Raw genomic sequence first — 23,288 nt, forward strand, 5'->3', positions numbered from 1 at the left:
TCTCTCGTACACGCCCCTCATTGACACCACCACCAGATCTAAGAATCATATATTCGTCCTGCTTCAGTATACCCGGATTCTCACACCAATTTGACACGTTCGTAGTTAGGGGAATTACGAGTTGAGGTACCAATCTGGATCGTAATGCTTTCAGTAACTGAAGCTGACACACCAAGATGTAGATTGTAGCACAACTTTGAACTTTATTACGAGATGACAAACGTAACGTTCAGCGTCTTAGGTCTCACTCTGAATGTATCTGGTGTAAATTCATTACAAAGTGAAAGACATTTCTAAACTTACGTAACTACAAAATTATCATCTTCATACAATGGTCACCATTTCCCGCGTGTATTTGATTGCTTTTTAAGATTAAACGAGATTACACCATAGAATACCCTGTTCTTGATTGTTCTCATTCAACGTTTATGAATAATTAATTAAAAGTATGACGCTATCTACTATCTCCTTCTCGTACGATCTTGAACCAACCTTCACACACCTTGGCCACGTGAAGAACGCTTCGAGATAAAATGTCTACACTTTCCCAACTTTGGCGATACAATATGACAGAAAGCAACAGTCAGAAAAATAACTTAATATATCGAAAGGTCCTTCGCAGGATAATCGTTTGGCGTTACAAGGCTATTCTGTTATGGAATGTATTGTTCAAACACAAGCATGTTTCATAATCCTTTATCCATATTGAAGCCGATATATTTGTTTGTCTCTCGTTATGTCCTTTTCACTACATAACCTGTGTTGCCGGCTGTTTTAACGGTTGATGACTTCAGCTAGGGAATTAACTCGCTGTGAGGTAACACAGGATGCTACTACACAGAGACGTCGTAAGTTGAAGTGGACGATGTTTATTGCAAACGCTGTCAGCTTGACCGACCAGAAAGTCATGCTCTTACTTCAGAAAGTCATGCCGAGGCCAGGGGAAGCCTAGACCGACAAAAGTCTATGCCTCCCCCACAAAGTCTTGAATCTAAAGTCTAGAGTCCAATCTGATATACTCCGAAAATCGGAAAGTCTGCAAATCTGAAGATCTTAAAATCTACCTATACACATGAAACTTCACATTAAATAGACAATTTTAAGGGAGTAACCTGAACATGTAAAATACATCACAGGAAGTATACGTACATTGGTTGAAAAGTATGACAAGTACAGTGATTGGATAAGAAATGAAATCACAATTACTTGATTGGAAGAATGTTTTAAAGATATACATAATTATTCTGCTGAGTTGGCATCCCAACCAACGCCTCTTAATATTTATAATGTTCTTTTGACAAATGCCGACTTCTAAAAATAATAGTTACTAACGTTGCATGGTCAAGATTTGTGGAGCCAGAATTTGATTATGTATGTATGAGCTATTGTTTCATTCCAAAGTCAATTGAGCGTTTACCAAAGAGAAGTAACCATATCGGTGTCACACTTCATTGTTTTAGCTTAATTGTCCATTCGAGTACCAGTATCAATGTCAATGTCAGTAAACATCTTTTGTTCGTATTTGTCTGACCGGTAGTGGCATTGTATGTTAATTAACACATCGGGAACGGTACTTAAGTTAATAAAAGAACTACCGGTAATGATACTTCAGTAAACAAAAGAAAAGACCCTCCACGTTGTACCGTGTGAAATTGTTTATCCCAGTGAACGTTCGTTATGAGTTCAACAAAATTGTACATATTCCTGTAATACTTTTACTTTAAAATTACAATCGTAACACCTGAAACATGTGAATGTGAATGATTTCTCTTAAGAGTTAAAGATTTACTAATACTTATATTGGTAATCATTGTATTCATCGCATCAAGAACGAACGACTGATATCCCTTGGCTTGGACTGGAAACCAAGTTCACAAATTAATATATGGAAAATTTCAACACGCCTAAGCACTTACGGCAGGCTCCTTGTATACAGTCTTAATATACTAACAAGCTAGTCATTTCAAATAACATTGAAACACGATTTAATAACTTTAAGCAGCAGCAGAATGTTCGAGGGGCAATGTTGAATTACATAGAAATCGTACATATTAGAATGTGCTTATACAATTCTTTGAGAATAAAACTATCCAGTTATGCAAATTCAAACTTGTAGAACACAAAACAACGCAATAAATAACTTTTTTTCTCTGATTTGGTAATGTTGGGATGCTGGTCTGTGTATAATAATAAAAACCGTAATCGGTAACACGAGAATGAAAATACTAGCACCACTCAAGAATATGAAAATTACATTCTCTTAGTCAAAAGTTAATTTCAAACATATGCATAAAAGTACACAATTTCAACCAAAGATTTCATCTTTCACTCGGAAGATCTGATTTCCCTAAAGCTATGAAATCCTTACCTATTTACGCCGAGGCAATGTACATGAAATACATAACAACATTCAATTTATTTGTTGAAGAGTTGTTCTGCAAAAAGTTACCAATCACTGACCATTGAACTGAACCTCTAGAGGGAACAAGTGTACAAACAATTCAATTAAGTCCCGTACTATGCTATGCTAGATAAATAGTCGTGTGTTCATTCTGTGATGTACAAATTCATGTTTTCACTTGCCTTAATGGCAAGAAGAGGTTATTTAAATAACCTTCAGACACAACTCGTTGGAATCACTAGAATCAACGTAAACAATTCTACCATCTGCAAATACTGCTAATTTCTCCGGGGTGCCTTCAACTTTACATATTTCAAATGCTCACCCTGTGCACTGAAGATCGCCACTGAGGTATAATTAGCTACGTAAACATTCTCTCCCATCGCATCGACACTGAGCCCCATTGGCTCAGTCAGTTCCTCCTCTCCAAATGTGTACAATATGTTAAGATCACCGTCTAAAACATAGACACATCCATCACTACTGCCTGACACAAGAGTTGGTTTTTACTATTCATCGTCGGAGACCACGGCGAAGTAAGCTCCCTAGTCGCTATCTTTTTGCCAGCTTTGTTGTATTTCATCACATGTCCATTATAATCTGCTACGAAAATATCATTGCCTTGACCAAGGCATATCTCAGGCGAACTCACTTCTCCCAAGTCTATAGTTTGTTCCAATTTTCCCATAGCATCGCACACTACAATGCATTGGTTGCCGTCGTCTGCAATGTAGTACACACCCTGATCATCTATTGCTACTCTGTTGGCCTGAACGTTTCCGGTAAGCAGTGAAATGTTATAATTGATAGAACTTGAGCAGTGTCCGGTGCTATGGTCTTCACGCTGCCAGGCTGGTCAACGGGTCCTTCATCAGGTCCTTTGTCACAAACAACTACCTCTCCATTCTTATTTATAACCAATGCCCATGGTCTACAGACTTCTCCTGGACCATTACCATATCGCGATATCTTCCGGACAGTATTTTGAATTGGAATCCCTATAATAAAAGTAAAGGTCAAAGTAACACAAAAACTTAAGGCAAAAATGACTTGTGTACGTCTCATTTTACCATGGTACAGTAAAGTATTATCTTTAATTGATAATCAAGAAGAAATTAAAGACCGCAAAAAAGAAAAGTAGAAGCCAGGAAATAACAACCAGCAAATTTCTTGTTTACCATTTAAATTGCGGCTACATTCTATGTTAGCTCAACAGATACTGAATTTCAACTTTTTAAAGAGATTATATTAAACTAATTGTTCTAAAGTTAGACATCAAGGACCTAGACATGGGTACATGTACTCTTTCCTTTGTAGTCATGGTTTGCTTTTTGTTGCTTACGTTTGGGTAGATAATATCATTCGCTCTGACTGGATATAGTACTTTTTATTGCTTAGGTTCTAATTTTGAAACTCACTTCAAAATATCAAGGAATCCGACTTTTCACCTCAAATTTGACATGAAGCATTAATACCGGCCAAAACAATGCAAATAAGAAGATTGTCCGATCAACCTGGACACCTGATAATCATATAAAGTATACTTTTCCCGACACATTGTATTCAAAAGAAACTGAAAGAGCCATCTTCAATCTCACAACTATTATGATGTATTTTTCTCTCCATGAAACGCATGTAAGTTTCTTCAAAGTAGTCCTGTTTCAAATTGTTTTGGAAGTGTATCTCTTTAATATATATTAATGAGTCTATGGCAAGGGGTCAGAGAGCAACTTACCCTTGTCGATCCTTCTTTTTCAATATATAGCTCTTTCATTTCTTCATCGATATCGGCGTCTTGTACAATAGCCTCAACATCAGCCAATAGCTTCTCGTTTTTAATGGTTGCCTCAGGCCGATTTGTCTCCAGCTCTCGCATATCCGTCTTTACTTGAATAAACTCACTGAAAAGTGGGTTGAATTCTCGTTCGGTCAATTTCTTTCCTTCGACCAGAGATGATCTCCATATATCCCTTCCGCGTCCACGTTCTCTATGCATTGCCCTCGCCACTCTGCCATCATGAGTTTGTTTGGCAATCTCTGACTTGAGACCTTCATTCAAGTCGGTGATCTGGTCTTCAGTCAGTTGATGTAAGTTTGTCGCCTGGCTGAGTTCTGAGTCGTGGGGTCGTAATATGCCAGAAGACCCTGAGAAGAAAATAAAATAAAAAGATTCACATAATACTTTTCAAATGTTTAACAGGCTTACTTGACACTTCAATCGTCTGTTAATGAACCATCACAAGTGCTTGACAGTATCTGTTCATTAAATATCAAGCCAGCCTGAATCTCGAGTACTGATCTCGACTGGGAGTAATTGTGCCCAAGTAAAAAAGATGTATGTCATATGTACATATGTGAGATTGGAAATATTGTAATCGCATTTATTCAATTAAAATAGTCAACCTGAAAGAAATATTATAAGTTATATTTGGCACCTCTTTGAATATGCTCCCCATGGACAATTTCTTCCACCCAAGATGCTTGCAGAGACCGCTTATGCACTAACTGTCTCTTCTCTTCCTTTTCTTTCAAAAGTTGGTCAAGCATATTTATCTGGTTCTCCGTCACTTTACCGCCCTCCTTCTCGAACGACTTCAGGAGGTATCTGGCTCTATTCACTCTTCTGGCTGCACCGTCAATCTTCTCTTGCGAGGTTTCTGACTCATGGCTTTCTCCCATAGATTGAATATCCCGTTCCTGTTGACCATCATTCACGGGTTCCCCTTTAATGAAAGAAAACGTTCAAAAAGATGTGAATGGGTAGAAACATTACAGCGTGAAAGTAAGGTACTCCAAACAGGCACACAAACATACTTGCATTCTCGACAAAAAACAGATTTACCCGACGGAGTTAGAATGATTACAAAACAGAAATGATAAATGAAAAATGGTATGGGTGGAAAATACTTTTTACCCAGTTGATAAAGGTAATATTTGGAGGGGCGACAGGAAAGGGCGATTTAGAGACAGTTGAAACTGCTGGTTTTTCCCGAACAGTTACCTCTAAGAGGGGCGGCAATTTCGAATTGTTGTATATTTGAAATAATATACAGTATGTCTGTCAAATTAGATCATTGAAGTTACTAGCTTTATTGTTATGTTAGGTTATTGAGTTTAAAAACACTTCCGAGTTATATATGATCTCCGAAATCAAAAGGTTAGATTTTACCAAACCGTTACCATTACGAGTTCCAGCAATTTCCAATTCTTGTATATTTTGAAATAATGTACTATCTGTTTGTCATTCTACGTTCGTTAATGTCCTATGATTAGTATTTTATTATCGAAGGGTACTAGCTTTAGAGTTTCCTTAGGTGAAATACGGGCAAGAAAAGGTTAAAAAGCATTTTCGAATTAATATAACCCAAAGTGAGGTAATTGATTTTTAGTCGTGGTACTTTGAAGTGTTGGCGCGTCTTTTAAAAAGCAGCGACAACATCCGTCTTCTGAGTTGACGTCGTCTCCGTATAACATGGCCGCGGACTAAGCAAAGATTTACGCAACAGAGCAACAATTTTGAACACCTGTTCAGCTCATTTATGGAGCGGTAATATACAGAATTACTAGTGATGTGTTCCTGTAAACAACGATGTAGTTATATTTTAGAGGGCTTAATTCAAAACGCTTATATACCATCCGACCCCAGTGAATGCTCTCTACAAAAGGCCTAGGTGTGAAAATAAATCAGGAAAGGCTGCAGAATTTTGTATCATATTATCCTTCCCTATAGTAAGGAAGACGTGTAGCAAGCTGGAAACTAAGCTGGCTGGTTCCTCGATCTTATGCTCTATTCGGATGGATGAATAACATAGAATATTGAGATATCACGTGCATCCCAGACCTAAACACTTGCCGTTTCAAGGCCAAAACATGACCATCAAACAGACGCCTTGCAAGAAGTTTTTTTGCCTGCCCTCTATAGAAAAGGTAATATTATAAGGTATATGTTTTCGTGTAAGAATGCAGACACCTTATGTTAAAAATAACTGCTCACCATACATCTGGATAAGCTCCTTTCTGCACATCAAATACTCCTCATAGTCTATGGTTACATCAATCGCTAGGTAATACGCCCCAATTTTATCGAGAAGTTCATCAGATAGGAATTCATCTTCCATCAGATCCTGTATTTTCCCATTCTCATATTTCCTTTTAAGGCATTCCAGTGCATCTAGAGATTGGCACGCCATTGTATAGGAAATACTTTCATGACCAATGTCCTTCACTTTCATCTGATCATGTTGCTCATCAAGCATCCGTCCAACTTCTTCAGACTTCTTATTCACTTCCTCACTTTCATAGAAACCTCTCTCGACTTCTTCAACTTTTTTTCCGCTCTCTGGAACAACTTCACTCACTTGTACCTTCACTTTCATTACACCTGCAAAGGTAAGATAGAAATTACATAATAGTTATGTGAGTAGTAGTCACGTTAAGGCACCTTTTCACAACACAACAATAACCATACATTAAATATAGATTTGGTTAGAAATTCATAATCAAGTGTAACGAATGTGAAATTTCAAATGTACCGGTACCTGGATCTCGTCCCTGCCATTTCCTTTTTCTTGAACTTTTGCCAGACTCCTTCGTCGTTCCTTGGTTTTCTTTATCGTCTTCATTATCTGTAAAATAACAATTAACGGTCAACTTTCCTTCACATTCCTGTATATTTTCCTGCGATATGATGCATTATGCCCTCAACGACAAAAGCTCAAAATATATATATATATAGCGACAGATTGAACGATATTGAAATGAAATGCGATGAAAAGATACAAGTATTACATAAAACATGCCACGGATGTGAAAGTAACAGAAAATCATCAGCATAGCACCTAAATGTACAATAAAAACACAAACAGCTGCAGAAAGTTTATTTGATATTTCACTCTTTTAGCCCACATCCATACTTAAGGAAACATTTAAACTCCCCAGTAAACAATCACTAAGGTTTTTTCTTGATTGTGAAAGGGAAACAAGGAGAATTGTAAATACCTTGTTGCTTTTCCTCCGGTGACTTCTGTCTTTGTAAGATAACTCCGTGTATGACATCCGCGTCTTCTTTCACCACTTCAAAGAAAGTGTCGTTGATACTTTCCAACTCCTGCCTTACTTGATTCCGCACGTCATTCCTAATGTCCTTGGCCTTTTTCAGGGCGACCTTGTAGTTGCATAGGTACCTCATGATACCTTCTCTTAGCGGTTCACCCTCACTCATGTCGACAACGAGCCAAATTTCATGACGACGAAGATGTCGCTGAATTAGCTCGTGGCTCTGAGATCTCCAGGGAATAATTATGGGTACAGCAGCACACATGGATGCAAGCGTTAAATTGACGTAATGGTCAGAAGATGGTGGAACAAGAACGAGATGGCACTGACAAAGCTCGTCTTTAAGACGTTTGTCTGAAGGCATTCGAGCCAGTACGACATCTAATTTGGAATGTAGATTTAAACGGTCCAGAAGGTCGGATTCACATCGCTTTGGAACTCCGAGAATTTTCCATGTTGGCGGTGATCTTCTGTGATTATAAAATAAGTCTGCAACAGAATTCATAGCCTTTACTATAACACTGTCGCTTTTAAGGTTGCCAAGTTCGTGCTCTTGGAACAGGGACAAGATTTGGAAGTTTTCGTCTTCGTCGAGAGGTTCTGGAGAAGGAAGCTTAAAGTTCTCTTCATCCACCATTGGTGATAATCTGTCGTGTTTTATTTTTTGTCCGCTGAGCGATACAACTTTTTGTATTTCCTAAAGATACTGCCTCCAACAGAAAAGACAGAGTTGGCATCCTGGCCTTCTTTCAACAACTCTTCTCGACGAAACTCAAGCTCTGAATGAACACAATCCGCAATAACAGGGGTTATAAGATCACTGTCGTACAGGTTTATCAAGTAGAATGCTGCTCTTGGGAAGACGTCTCGTTCGATTTCGAAGGCAGCCTCGGATGTTACCATTCCAATTCCAAAAACGAATCTGACATTGGCCAAATCTTTCAAATCAGAAAAGTAATTTTTGTGGCGATATAGCCAATCAGCATCAGGTGTTTCACCTCTGACCTTGAATTTTCGAATTGGTGATGGGGGTATGAGCTCGACTCCATATTCTCTGGCTTCCTTGATTTCTTCTTCCGTAGCTCGTAATGTGGTACAGTAAACTGACATTCCAAATGCACGTAGTAAGCGTGATAACAGATGAACTGAATCTGTCACCCCGCCTTTAATTGAACTCCCCCAACTATAGCTAACAATCAAGGCCTTGTTTCCCATATTCTTCCTATATGAAATAGTAACAATTGACAGTAATTAATGTTGTGAATTATCTTTAACGTCAACAACAAAAGTTAGTTTGTCATTAGCAAGTAGTAACTCTCATTCACATTGTGCATGTAAGGTTAGAATAAAGTGTAATCAATATGTTCTGCTATCTGAACGTAGCACGAGCATTATCCTTGACAAATTACGCCGTACAATACTAGTATATCTATGCTAACACAGATTTACATAATGCTCACAATGCTGTAGTCAATCCAGTAAACGCCATTGCAACCAGCACCTTTTGTCTACACAATATGTACAGCTAAGGTCGATGGATGGGTGGATGGGTAGGTAGGTAGGTAGGTAGGTAGGTAGGTGGGTGGGTAGATAGTGTTACAGTCAGTATAGAAAGCAAATCGTTGTCAGACTTTGAGTACTCGCACTCCTTTTAAATTTTCTCATGACGTCATTGCAATGAATCGTGAGTTTTGCTGTTGGTTCTGGCATGCTGAGTAACTTTTGGTGATCCAAACTGCTTGCGTATTATAAAACTCTCATGGTAAAATCTGCTGTAAGCTATCATAGGTTACTCCTGATTGATGGCAACATGGGGTAAGGTATAACGGGTGGTGATATTTACATTTACGAAATATCTTAACGAAAATGGTTGAGACTTCGAAACTTTTCATATCTTAACTTTGTTGAGCCTTATGCGATTTAGTGAAACAAAACATGATTTGGGTATTCGATAGTGGTACCCTGATATCCCTAGAAACAATTTGCTTTCTATATTACATCACTAGACGTATGCTTCTTTGAGTACAGAACAAATGTAAATGTTTGTGGTATAGTACTGTTTGAATTGTAGCGTATATCAAACAACTGCACAGGTCGAGTGAATGCAAGTTTGATGGCATATATTACTGTTAGTGTCATATGAAGAACTTAGCAATATGTCAACTTTATGGATGTTTCAGTATGCATATTAGTGTATCGTTCATTCTCAAGCAACTTAATCAAAATTAATCTACTATTGCGCGAGAAGAAACTAACAGAGAGACGATGGAACTTCGTTTACGAGGAGAGCAAAAACTTGATCAATAATTCTTTCAAAAAACACGGGTGCGGCACCGTCCACGAATTGCTAAGGAATCAGTGACGTATGATATTAATCTCTACAGCCCTAATACGGCTTTTGTGGCTTTTGCGGCCCGAGGTCGGAAGGGCCCGAGCGTGCGAGGGCCCTTACGCCGTACGACCGAGGGCCGCAAAAGCCGTATCATGGCCGTAAAGGTTTTATCATATACCTTATGGAATGATAAATATGTAGTTTACATAATATTTAACATTGTTAAGGAGATAAAAATGCGTGCGATATCAAAACTTATCACCATATGTGTCAATTTTTCATTAATGCGATGTCCGCTTTCCGTCGCGGATTGACATACATAATGACGTCATTTGTGTACCTGCAGAATTCTAGAACGCTCAAAGCAATATGCGAACTAGTACGTGACCAACAGAGATCCAGGCTGAAATCGGGGTGTAAGAAGGACAAAAGCGTGATGTCGATTTATTGTAATTTATACTGGACAGGCACGCACTTACAGAATTTCACTAGAATTTAGAAATATGAGCCGATGTCACCGTCGCGGCTCCACTGTCGCCAAGCGTAACTATGATCTGAGCGAGCGGACGTTTTCCTTTCTCGCACTTGCTTTGTGTACGAATGGAGCATTTGCCGACAACGAGCGTAGCAACCAGAATGTTGCCTATATTCGGGCACCGGACAGGGGCGTGATACGTTAAAAAATGCAAAGATGTGAAGGCACTTTCCATACCTTTACACAGGCACGTTAATGTAGGTATATGATAAAACAGAGTATAAATTTACTTCAGCCTTACAAATTACCTATTCTTTAATCTACACTGATATTTGAGGAATGCGTGGTGGAGAATCCGGTCGTGATAATATCAATGTGGTACACAGAGTTCTAATGTTCTACTGCTTCTTCTATTTTATGGAGGGGTGATTTTGCTACAGTTCTCTTCTACTCGTTTTTTAAGACAAATTGAATCACGCCATCCTCTCCATTTCTAATACCATTATCCCAAGTTCTGTAGCTAAGGATAAAGTAAGAGTTGGGACTGCAAGACAATGTCCTGTCATAGTTGCCATCGTGAGCTCCAAATAATTACATTAAATCGTTGGACAAAAGTATTAATGTAACCCGATGCTTTCCGCTTTTTGTGCACGATTTGACTTTATCTTCTATTGTCACTATGTAGTTTTTGTTAATGTAAATCAAATTATATGCATTGAGCATAATATTTTTGAAATGTCAATTTAATGTACTCTGTAATAAAGCTGTTCACATCTTTGTATACTATAGTTGCTCGTACATAACGACGTGCATAACCTATTATATTGAGAACATGATATTGTCAGTCCGATCATTTTGGTTGATCGGTTCCCGTGATCTGTCATGTCGGATAGGCAAGCCTCGCGAACCATGTTGGGTAGGGCACCTATTGCAAAGTGTGTTGAAAACAGTGAAAGTTCTCAAACGTAAATACATTGTCGTTTATAGCACACGATTATAGGTATTACGATTTTAGCCTGAGTGTAAACAACTCGTATTGAACCAGGTTTCACTATTGTAATTGTCCTTGCGTCCTTTTATCACAAACATGCAGGACGTGATGCACGAGTGATTACATTCAAACATTCGGTTGTGTACTTTTGTTGGCGGTTCAACAAACGGCGGGCTGACATTATTCATTTATTTTAGCACATGTTGTAATTTGCACACTTACTTCAACTTGGCCTCTTTCTCAGCCTCAGGTGGGGTGGTGCATTTAGACTCAAATGTATTTCTACTGCCGGTACTGCTGGCTGTTTCTCTACGATGGTCGAATCAGGCGTGACTTCATCGTCGATACGGCGGGCAAGTGACCCGTGGCAAATGCCGACGGGGGCATGGCACGAACGTCTGCAATGGCGGCGTCGGTCACAGCAGCCATTCGCTGACGATCACTTTCATTGTATTCATCGTCACTGACATCGCTGCCAATGTCAGCGTCCGTAGTTTCCCTCGTACTAAGATCTGAAGTACTCAACATGGCGGCGATAAACTTTGATAAAATCACCGAGCAGTACAAGGTAAAAGTGATGCGTTCTCGATTGTATGAAATGAGACGTGTAAGTCAGTGCATGTTGCACACGGGGGTGGCAGCTGCGTGTGACTCGAGAACTCGATTTATACCTCAGTTTGATCTACTTTCTCTACGGCGATCTTCGACACGGGGAACAAAGCATTGGCTGAAAATGCGGTAAGTTTATAAGAGCACGGTCAGTAAACATCAAAACAGAGATTTCAAGCGGGTCATATTCAGGAATACGAGCAGCACACCCCGCCAAAAATTTGCTCGACGAACTCATCGGTACAATAGAATGCTTTCATGTGGTCTTCGCCATGCACTCATTCATGGGGACACAAAAGACTATCCAATACATAACAAGAACCACAGTCGAATCAAGGTCGAACAGTATTTAATACTTGGGAAAGAGGAATCCTATCTACCTTTTTGTTTTGACTGCCCCTATTTGCATTGTGTCATACTTTATTTTGTTTCACAACATTTAAGACGTAACAATGAATCAAACCTTGGAAAGGCTAGACTTTAGCTAATTGTGACCCGCCGTACGTGTCAGTTTGTTGTGTGGTGGCAAGCGCCATCTAGGGGGGGGGGGAGCACTAGAAATTGATATGGTCAAGCATTACAAAATACCGTGGACCAGTTTAATCAAATCAAACATAACAATATTTAAAACTCAAAAAGTAAACAAACATAAATAGAGGCGCTGTCTTTAAAAACACGGGTCGGGTGATAAATCCTCACCTGTTGTACACATTTGTCGCCACCTGCAATTCCTACACAGACTGCGATAAGACTCTGGATCGAGATTACCAGAAACCAAATAGTCTATTCCAAGATGTTCCAAGATGTTCAGCAGACCTCGATACAAAGCTGTTCTTTCAATATTGTGTGAAATAAAATAAAATGACACTATCACTTTTGATTATATTTTCAACATGTTTTTCTCGAAACAATTATTTTATAGGTCTTCGCCCTTGGGTGCGCTGACACACAAAGCAGAGGCAATGAAAAACACATGCTGTGTGATTTTCAACGAACCAATTCTAGTTCAGACTGATGGTCAGAAGTTGCAACGATAGCGTTAAATATCACACTATGGTCGAGGATGAAAATAAAGGCCGAGGGTCACACACCGGACATGAGCATGCGCACTCACTGTGTTTACGATCATTGCATCAATAAACATACTAATAGGAGGTGTTCACTGACAGAAAAAGAGGGCAAACAAATGAAAAAGCGACATACGCAAACATGCTGAGGGCGCATACCTATGTTTCGATCTCACTGTACTGTTTATCGACTGCGTACATATCGCTCAGCAGCAAGACTATTGTGATGCAGGCTGTAACAAGTTTCACACTGCGCATGCGCTTGTCAACATGATTTTTCGAAGTAGTACAAACCTAAGTTAAAAACATACATTACATTCAAGAAACATTATGGTCTGGAAAATTACTTTACAGGTAATTTGTCACGTTGTAAAAGATCACTTTTAGCGCAATTCAGACTAGGTATTCTTCCTTTAAAAATCGAAACAGGTAGATTTTCAAATATAGATAGGGAGGAAAGAATATGCGATTTCTGTAAAGACACAGTTGAAGATGCGATACATTTTCCGTTTCATTGTGGATTGTATCGTGAACTTCGAGAGTCTTTGTTTTCAAAAGCAAGGGAAATATCCCCACATTTTGATATAATCTAGAATTTTTACTGAAAGTCATGCCTGTAGACCTAGCAAACTTTGTAAGTAATGCCTTTTGTAAGAGAAACGAATTTATGTATAATGTTTAAGCATGTTTACGCTTATTTATTCATAACTTAAAGAACTGTATTACTCCAGTGTCTTGTAAGCCCTAGGGGCTGGGTGTAGCATTATATAAGTCCACACATGACACTTTAATAAATAAAGATAACATAACAAGTACAACGTGATTGGTTTAATAGACATAATAGAATAACTGGAAATCCGATTAACAATGCAGGTAGTTAAACTGAAACCTCAAAAGTCATTCTACAGTTTCAAACTTGCGCTGTTTGATACATGTGAGGTTTTCCTTTTACGCTCGATTATTATGGAATATTAATGCTAATGTTTTTTTCTTTCGGAAATGTAAATAATAGTACGGAGTTATTGTTTTAGTCATAGTTCCTCCACGTGGGTGCAGGGACTGTGTTTAGTAAAAGTATTCTTGTAAAGACGCGAACTTTCATAGTCTTTAAAGTCCTTTCTGTCATTTGGAAACATGACCTTTGAGAGAGAAGGGGACAGACAGAAAAACAGACAGACAAAGGTGATATAGAAATCTTGCATCCTCCATTTGCACGAAAAATTCGTGGTAGGTGCGAAAACAATATAATCCTTGTGTACGGATGCGTTTCTTGCATAGGTCCTACTGCATAGCTGTGATAGTATTCTTTCTTCAGTCGACGTAAAAGGCTTTGATTGTTGCGATCGTAATTTCTAAACTTACACCATGATGGATTGGCAACGAGGGCATCCGTCGATAAGATTGTACCGATTTACTATATTCAGTTCTGTGGGGTCACTCCTAAAACGTTCAATTTACTGACGCTGTACGTAATCCAATACTGCAGGCCATATATCACATCAGTCCTTTTGAATAACCGATACCGGCACTGCCATTGCAGAAGTAAACCTATGAAAGTTCAAACAGAGGTTGAATTTTACAGAGAGAGTTCAAAATTATCTTCATTGTTTTAAAAGTAGATCATATATTACCCTTCCAACTCACGAAATGGTTGGAAGGGATGCAGATTCATCGGGAATACAGAACGAAGCGTGTAACTCTAGGGTACCCTCATCCGGGAATGGAAATGCACAGAACGGACAAAAATGACTGAGGGAGTCTGACGATCCCTCGACGTCATCGGTCTGTAGATCACTTGAAGCTGCACCAGCGGCTTCCCCGATCGGGTTGATGTCGCGGTCGACTGCCCCATGTCCCCGATGCCTTCTATCAGCTGCGTCATCTCGGGCCGATGAATTCGGCTGCAGGTCGGTTCGCCTGTCTCTCTCGACTCTGCGCTCCCTCTTTTCAACCATTGCCATGATGGACTTAGTCACGTGACTGTCAGGCAACGAACTCACGTCGCTGGGTTCTCTCTTACTGGATTGATTTTCTTTTCGACACACCGGGCATTTCAGCGACCGACGACCACTAGCCACGCAGCCCTTGAGACAGTCTTCACAGACTATGTGGCCACAACTTGGCAACACCTTTGGTCTGACGTATCGTCCAAAACACACCGGACACTGCAGACACTGGTCATCGATTTCGAGGCAAATACTCGGTAAACCCTCGTCGCCCATAGTAAGTGTATCTGTAATAAAACAACGAGTGAGAGTTAGGTTTACAATGGTCTCGATTACCCAGACTTCTCTGGGTTCTCTTCCGGCCGTGTGGGGGCAGCCAGAAAGAGCCCCGCAGAGCAGCCTGGGTAACCGAGACTAGGCTTACAATACAAGAGACGGTGGCGAGACGGCCTCGGATTGTCGTTTGCAGTGAAATTCATTGTTTGTCGAACCTTTCGCCATCATGGGTTTTCCCGATCCCTATGATTTTCTATGACAAAACTGTGCCTACACATAGCGAAATAGGGATAGACCTAGGGTTAAAGACTTGTCTGTCAATCCCATGGTCTAATTTTATTAGTTTAGAAACAATAGACCAGAATTTATGTCTCCGGTCGGTCTGGTTAGGTTAGTGGTACCAACAACACAAGCATTTTAACAGGGAAGCGATTTCAACCTGTGGACTAATGACTCGATTAAACAAGATAAGGGCATTTAAAGTAAATTCTCAGTTGAAAAATCATGCGGCCTTGTTGCAATATTAATACCAAAGATCCTCGGAGCAGTGACCCCTTTGATGTTTCAAGCAAGAACGACAAACGCTATTGGAAACTTTTCGAACCACGGGAAAGCCTTTTACACGTAGAGCTGAATTCCTCTAATCTTTTTCGCTCCTATTTGCGTGACCGTAGTGTTTCCTATACTAAAAATTGCCTATCTTCACTGTTACTGCGTCCAACAGAACAAAACAGCGACATATATCATTGTATTTAAATTTGATTAATGCAATAGATAATTTAACGTTACACTTTGGAAACCATCCAAACGCTACATGTTGCCAGGGTTGTTGATAAATGCCCGGGCGCATTATTAATTTTTATAGATACTAATCGCTCAGTTAGCGAGGTGAAAAGTTGTATGGCAAAAAGGTACAGGTATATGTCTATCTATAATAAGATTTAATTCACAAATAGCATTGAGGAACGCTTTTTGGATGATCATTTGTAGTGTCTATTATCAATATTGACGATTCTACTAATAAAGAAACAGGACTAAACATTTGGCCGCTGGCCCGATACCGATAGACCAGCGCCCTCAGACATCGAGGATATGTATCGTTGTTGAGACATATCAGCCCCCTTTCGGTTTTTTCATTGAATACACCGGGCCTTGCCTACTTAAATGTATAATTTGTGGATGTGAGCACCCACTTGTTTTCTTTACATGAGAGACTCATTATTATGGTTGGACTTTGCAATCAATGGAATCGAAACATACTTAAAATAGGCGTGGGTCCGTTTGCACATGTAGCGTTCAGTCAGTATTTATGGCATTCAGTTATTTGCGAATTATGCCTATTGTTCAGCCGAGTCAGGCAATCCATTCTTGCTGGCTAGACAAAAATCACCGTCAACTGTGATACTAGCATTATTATTAATTGATAGCCCAATTAGAGCAATCTAATTGGTCATTTGATCAAGACTTTTGTAAAAATAAGTGCTATACTTGCTATATATAGCAAAGCTCGAACACAAACTAGCCCTCATTCAGAGAAAATCCCTTTTCCGACGACTTCCGCCAGAAGTTCAATATATACTCTAATGTGGTATACCTGTCGCTTAGTGTTGTTTAATGCTGAGTCTTGACCAGCATATGTAAAAGAGCGCGGTATTATATTTAGGTAGGCCTACGTCACAGCATTAATGTTTAAGGCGTTAGGACTTGTTTGGTCTGATTTTATCAGATATTGGCGATTGGCCCCGTTTTCTGATTCTATCGGTATCATTGATGTTCGCTGTAGATTGGCAGAAGTGAAACTAAACACATACTAGTGTCATATACCGTAATATCTTCTAAACTACAGCAAACCCTATTAGATACATTAACCGAGACTGACAATTAACCATTCCAGGGGGAGAGAGGAAGAAAAACTGACTGGCAATCGGTAACTAAAGGATATGAAAGATTTTCAGACTCCCCGTCATGTGAGAACGAGCTCAAATTCTGTATCAGTGCAGTAGGTTGTTTCCATCATATAGCGAAGTTCGAACACTCAATAATCGTGAACAAAATAGTACTCACCGTCAAATCGAGAAGTGGTAGAAACGCAAGGCGGATGCAGTTTAGCCGTTCTTGATATAGCGCATATGACCCCTGAACTACGTCATGAGTCATTTGTTATGCCGTCACTAACAGCTGTATTGTCATCCTGACACATAGAATGCTTATACCACTGACCTTTGAACAGACCGACAACAAATATATGTCGCGTTTCGCCACGTGTTGGCTATACGCGATATTTCATCCGCAAACTTTTACATTCTGCGCAAATGTGTTGAATATGGATATGTGCAGACATGATAAAATGCATATTTTCTTGATTTTTCGTCAAATAATTATTCGCATTGCGTAAAGTAATACTAAGATTGGTTTAATCGAAATAGGAAAAAGATTCCCACTTTAAGATTTTGTTATTCTACAATAGGCTGTCAGAGATCGATGACGCAAAAATCAAAATAAACGATATTTTCCCCTACTTCATCTACTTTTCTTACATGTTGACAACGTTTGAGGGCGTTACGTTTTAAAAGAGGTGCCATGTTAATTAAAACAGTCCGTATTCCTTGGCCTGGAAAGAGGTACTGACAGTCGTCATGAAATATTAATTTTAGTTTTAGGATAATTTTGGTTCTATTCATAGGTAAAACTATTGGCAAATTTCTTGTTGTAATTTTTGAACTTAAAGATTCTAATTTCTTAGCAAAATAGCCAGAGATCGTGTAAGACTAGAAAAGAAATTTTGTCTCTGCTTGAGCCTCCGTATGCAAATTGAACTAACATGCTCACACAGTACTTATACTCAACCTTGTTCTGGCTGAGTCTTGTCTGGTCCCCTGCCCCATCTCTCTATTTTCGTGAGCAGCGCGGCCAGCGGTATAAATGGGCAGGGGACTAGACTACCTATTTTCGTGAGCAGCGCAGCCAGCGGTATAAATGGGCAGGGGACTAGACTACCTATTTTCGTGAGCAGCGCAGCCAGCGGTAGAAATGGGACAAGAGACCAGATTGGACTGTACTGAGTCCAGTCATGTGACGCAGCGTGGAAGACTGACCTGTGACGTAGCGTTATCACCGACCTTGTAATTTGCATAAAGCGTAAAGTTATGACGTCAATCTAGAACTGGGAAATTTCACTTGTGCGCATGAATCACAACTACTGTAGGATTACACAAACGGGAAATTTATCTGCATACCATAGGCATTCCTAGTTTATTTTATCAGTGAACATAGACTCTCCTGACATAACGCACCGCTGTAGCAAAACATACGACCAGCAGGTAAGAAAATATACATATATTGTCGTTTGATTTGGTGTGGACATGTTTTTGGTAGGCGTGTTTTAATCTCTGTTTTGACCAGGTTAAGCAGTAAATTAGAATACTTTGAAGGGGAAGTGACTGTAAGTCTTTCGTCAGGATGATCAGCTTTCCAGTTTTGAAGACTGAATGACAAATTTAACCTGAGAATCTTTCCGAGAGATATTTTCCTTTAAAATCTACGGTGATTTTAGACCGGGAACAGTATTCTGTTAAGTATCTATAATGTCGACCGCTGTAGGTAATAAATGCCGAATTAACTGGACACATACCATGGATTATGTCTATCTATTGTGAATGTTATAGGACGTTCGTGAATCAATCCTTCCTCTTTTAGGCGAGACAGGGTTAAGATAATTGGTACCCTATCGGCATTCATATTTGCGACATTGTACCAGCTTAGATATTATTCTCTAGTTATACTAATATTCCTTTAAAAATAATAGTATCTATCTATAATGATCGTGTTCAGTGAACATTAATGGGATCATTTTATTCCAACAAGTGAACAGTACGGTACAAGTAGATTTAAAGAGCTGGCTACGTTTAGTTCGCTTTAAATCAAAATCGAAAGCGAAAGCACAGTGTTGGGTTGTATTGTCGACTGAGCCGAGAGAGCGCCCTCTCTGGTAGATCAACATTCTGATTAGCCTCAGACACTGGGTTGTTTGATGATTATCGTACGACCCTTTCAGTACAGAGGCCACAAAACAAGAACAGCGTTGACCTATAATGTACATATTAAAATCACCGACATGACAATGCATTGTTCGGTTGCTGGAAGGAACAGTCCTCAATCTCAATGCTGTGCGTCGCCTATCGTTGGTTTGTCAAGCAAATAAATTATACGTGTAGGTATGGCCTGTACCAGGCATAATGTACTGCTCAACGCTCAAAAGATAGACACAATGTTTGGATGGATGAAATCAGAATGTTTCTCAAAGACCACATTATTTTATATATGTTAAAAATATGGAAGTTACTTACGAACAGTTGATTGAGTACTTATTTTAGAAAGTCACAAACGTCTGTGCATCGTCTGCAAAAAATCGTAGTGAAACGTATACAAGATGGCACAGTGGGCTTAAAGTCCAAATAGCGACTATGCCGGCATAATATTTTAGAGAATTGCAGGTTTTTTTCCTCCTGATCACCCCCTCTCTGTCTGTCTGTCTGTCTGTCTGTCTGTCTGTCTGTCTCTGTCTCTGTCTGTCTCTGTCTGTCTGTCTGTCTGTCTGTCTGTCTCTCTCTCTCTCAATCAATCAATCAATCAATCAATCAATCAATAATCAATCAATCAAACACTGTCATTGTTTATCATGGTGTTCCATAATTCTTGATGCATCATCTCCTAGCATTTTTTCCAACATTTCTCTCTCGCAGATGCAGCATGGGCGACGAGGGTTTACCGAGTATTTGCCGAGACATCGACGACCAATGTTTGCAGTGTCCGGTGTGTTTTGGACGATACGTCAGACCAAAGGTGCTGCCAAGCTGCGGTCATATCGTCTGCGAAGACTGTCTCAGGGGATGCCTGTCCGGTCGTTCTCTGAAGTGTCCACTTTGCCGCAAAGAAAACTTCCCCAACATGCAGGGAAACGATGTCAGTACCCTACCCGACAGCCACGTGACAAAATCTCTTCTTGATATGGTTGAAAAGAGGGAACGTCGTCAGGTTGGTCCAGCAAACACAACGAGAGAAAAAAACACACAAATGCGAGGTCCTCGAGCCGGTTCTAATCGCCGAATGGCTGGATATCAAACTCCGGATGATACGAGAAGCACGAGGTACAATGACACCGGCGGTTTTGCACCTGTAGATGTGGCAGAAGATCGGCGGCAAGGCGTCAACTCATTCTCTGATCAGCACACTTGTCCAATATGTGGGTTTTCATTCCCAGACTTGGACACCCTTGAAGTACACACCATGATGTGTGAACCTGACCCTTCCCTTGCAACAACACCAAGCGTCAGTCAAGCTCAGATAAATGGTGGCGGGAGAAGGGCTGTGCCTACTACGCATCGGATTGCCTCTGCAGCGAATTCATCCCCTTACGAAAGTACTCCAAGTATCGACGAGTATATATGCCCTCGATGTGAGCGACCTTTCCCCGATTTGAAAACTCTACAATCGCACGTTGACGAATGTATTCCGGATGACAAGGCATTCCCACAATCACCAAGGCGCTACAACAGACACTGGTCTCAAAGATTTTCAGGTCGTAGGGATCAACGGCCACGGTCAGCAGGACGTGGACCGAAACCATCGAGGCATTATGTACCATCAGCTATTCACACTAACCCAAGCAGGGCCAATGGCGGTGGGAGATCATCAATGGAGAGAAGCGTCTACAGCGACAGAGAAAGGTGATTCTTCGAGAACCAACCCTGTGGAGACATCATCAAATGAAAGCGCCCGGGTTGGATCCCATGGTAGACACACAGATACTAAAACTACGACCACCAAGTCAGAGGATGCAGAATCTCAATTTACATGTGTACTGTGCAAGGCAACGTTTGACAATCCAATAGTTCTGGTAATGCATGCCACGTCTTGCAAGGGTCAGCCGAGGGAACGTGGCTCTGGTAATGAAGAGGGAGCCACTGGAAAAACAGGATGGCACGCAATGGGCGAGATGTTGGTAGCTCTGGCCAATACAAAACCTACTGATGAAGACCTGCTAGCGATACTGTCGATGATGCAGAGACGCTAGGTGACAACTCGGACAGCCTTCACATCTGTGAGAACTGCGGAAGAATATTTCCAGATGATTCCGTTCTCAGCAGCCACCAAGAAGAGTGCCATGGCCCAGAGTGTATCTTGATGTAAAAAATAGGGTCAATGGCACTGCTCCCCTGTTTGACAAGTTTGAACGCATTAATAGATGCATAGATGATTTACGTGTGTACATTTACATTGAAATTCGCATCATAGAAACCAGAGTGCTGCTTGAATATCATACATGGCAAATAATGTAACTATTGGCAGTTTTCTTAGTGCTATGAAATCCAAATTGAATGGAAAATGAAAAAATTAGAAAAAAACACCTAATTTCAAGGTCATCCGTCTCTATGTTATTGATTGATGACGATGGCTTTCTAATTTATACCTTATTTGCATATTTAATGAAATTCTGTAACAAGGCCTGATTGTACAGCATTTGTCATTCTTAGATTTATTTATGGTAGAAGTTTGATGACTTGTAACTTATTTGCATATTTAATGAAATTCTTTAATCAGACTATATGTCAAATGTGAGTGTACTGAATTTGATCAGACTTCTAAGCTACAGCAGCTATACTCACTTTTCATGCTGGAAGTTGATGGGTATGTATGACGTACCATAATGGTCCATATTTCTGTAATAAGGCCATGAACAAAATAAAATGGGGTGGATTTGATCTTAATTCCAAAGTACATTTGACATACGTGCTTTTGCTTATGCGGGAAGTGTAGTGAGCGTGTTATGTCTACATTATACTTACATTTCGTCATGCTTGGAGTTTGATGAGTGAGACATATCATAATTGGTTTATTTGCATATCTAATTATTTATGACTCGTTCAAATATTAAATATGAATACGAACAAGTACATTGATGAATGGTCTGTGAAGACCTAAAAACGTAATAAGGCCACCCAAAAATAAATTGTGCTGTTCCGATAACATTGTTTTCAAAAAAAGGGTAGGTAGGAAGGTCGGCAGGAATGTTTTTCAATATTTTCATTTTTAAATATGCATTTTTCAGGGGTACAGGATTGTCAACCACTAGCACATTATTTCCAGAAAAATGTCTCATACATATACAAGGAAAAAAACCATAAAGACATCCTCCTTCAAGTAAAAATCAAATGCCAAGTAACGAACGCGTCACGTGATTTACGGTTTTTTTCTTTCTTTTGTTTTACTTCCGTGTTTACGTAGCTCTAAAACGTTAAGTGTCGGCAGGTCAAAAGGGTAGGTCGGGTTATCGGAACAGCAATTTTTTTGGTTCTCCCTAAGCATGATGAGGTGCATCCACAAGTGTGTATAGCATACACAAGTGTGGATAAACATCTTTCTTGTTATTTTTGCTTCCATAAAACGTTTCTAAAGCATTCTTTTTGCACGCACTGTCAATCTGAGTCTTAACACTTTGGTTTATTTATTTCATCGATAAAAATTCATATTTTGCAATCTCGTCGTAGAATCTAACAATGCTATGCTTAAAGATAAACCCACTAAAAACCCGTGTGTTGAAATCGGAATTTCAGCATTATGACAATATCAATTACTGTTCTTATCCCCCTCTTGGAAACTCAATGCTCCAATGAACGGTCAATGTTATGAGATGACGTAATTGCCATTACCTTACATTGACCTCTCCGTGAATGTCATCGTCAAAGATACAGATGATCCATACACATAGCAAATTAGATTTCATATTTTAATTCAGTATCGAATCGATTTGTGAATTATCCTCCTTTTATCTCACGATTTGCAAATGGAAAAACGCCAAATTCCTCAAATGTCTCTCAGATTCCAGTATTTTCTCCCAGAGGGCGTTGCGTCCGTGTACACAAAGCCGCGAACTAAAATGACTGTGGCAATATTATCGTACCATTCTGCAACTTTGTCGTAAAAGATATCGATTTCGATTTCCAATGCATGCGAAGATTTTGTATGCGCAGAAAAGACGCGCAGTGTGCCAGAATGAAGTAGCGACGAGATAGCGTGTTATATCAATGCACTCGACAGGGTTTCATTCCGAATGCCATGTCATATCGTTTTTTGTTC

The 23,288-nt window shown here is 39.7% G+C and overlaps 2 protein-coding genes and 1 long non-coding RNA gene across 4 annotated transcripts; 1 reads left to right on the forward strand and 2 right to left on the reverse strand.

Annotated features, from left to right (window-relative positions):
• Window positions 1-177: 177 nt before the first annotated feature.
• On the reverse strand, window positions 178-11,863 carry LOC139129551 (trichohyalin-like). 2 transcript variants are annotated; one of them, XR_011551611.1, is made up of 8 exons: window positions 11,477-11,863; window positions 7,400-8,678; window positions 6,940-7,026; window positions 6,396-6,782; window positions 4,837-5,124; window positions 4,137-4,546; window positions 1,742-3,399; window positions 178-757 (listed from the first exon to the last, which is right to left on the reverse strand). XR_011551611.1 is itself a non-coding variant. In XM_070695200.1 (7 exons), exons 2-7 carry the CDS (start codon window positions 8,091-8,093, stop codon window positions 3,313-3,315), a joined length of 1,953 nt encoding a protein of 650 aa, XP_070551301.1. In that variant the 5' UTR covers window positions 8,094-8,678; window positions 11,477-11,863; the 3' UTR covers window positions 851-3,312. The 2 variants fall into 2 exon arrangements, 1 of the variants encoding a protein (XP_070551301.1); XM_070695200.1 differs by lacking the exon at window positions 178-757 and having other exon boundaries at window positions 851-3,399.
• Window positions 11,864-13,743: 1,880 nt separating this feature from the next.
• LOC139124994 (uncharacterized) lies at window positions 13,744-17,286 on the reverse strand. The gene is made up of 2 exons (XR_011550124.1): window positions 17,217-17,286; window positions 13,744-15,163 (listed from the first exon to the last, which is right to left on the reverse strand). It is a non-coding gene; the product is annotated as an uncharacterized lncRNA (long non-coding RNA).
• Window positions 17,287-18,298: 1,012 nt separating this feature from the next.
• LOC139129552 (uncharacterized) lies at window positions 18,299-21,919 on the forward strand. Its single transcript, XM_070695201.1, has 2 exons — window positions 18,299-18,472; window positions 19,895-21,919. The coding sequence occupies exon 2, from the start codon at window positions 19,902-19,904 to the stop codon at window positions 20,880-20,882; it is 981 nt and encodes a 326-aa protein (XP_070551302.1). The 5' UTR covers window positions 18,299-18,472; window positions 19,895-19,901; the 3' UTR covers window positions 20,883-21,919.
• Window positions 21,920-23,288: the final 1,369 nt, after the last annotated feature.

The sequence above is a fragment of the Ptychodera flava genome, chromosome 3 (assembly GCF_041260155.1).
Source record: "Ptychodera flava strain L36383 chromosome 3, AS_Pfla_20210202, whole genome shotgun sequence".
Lineage (NCBI taxonomy): Eukaryota > Metazoa > Hemichordata > Enteropneusta > Ptychoderidae > Ptychodera > Ptychodera flava.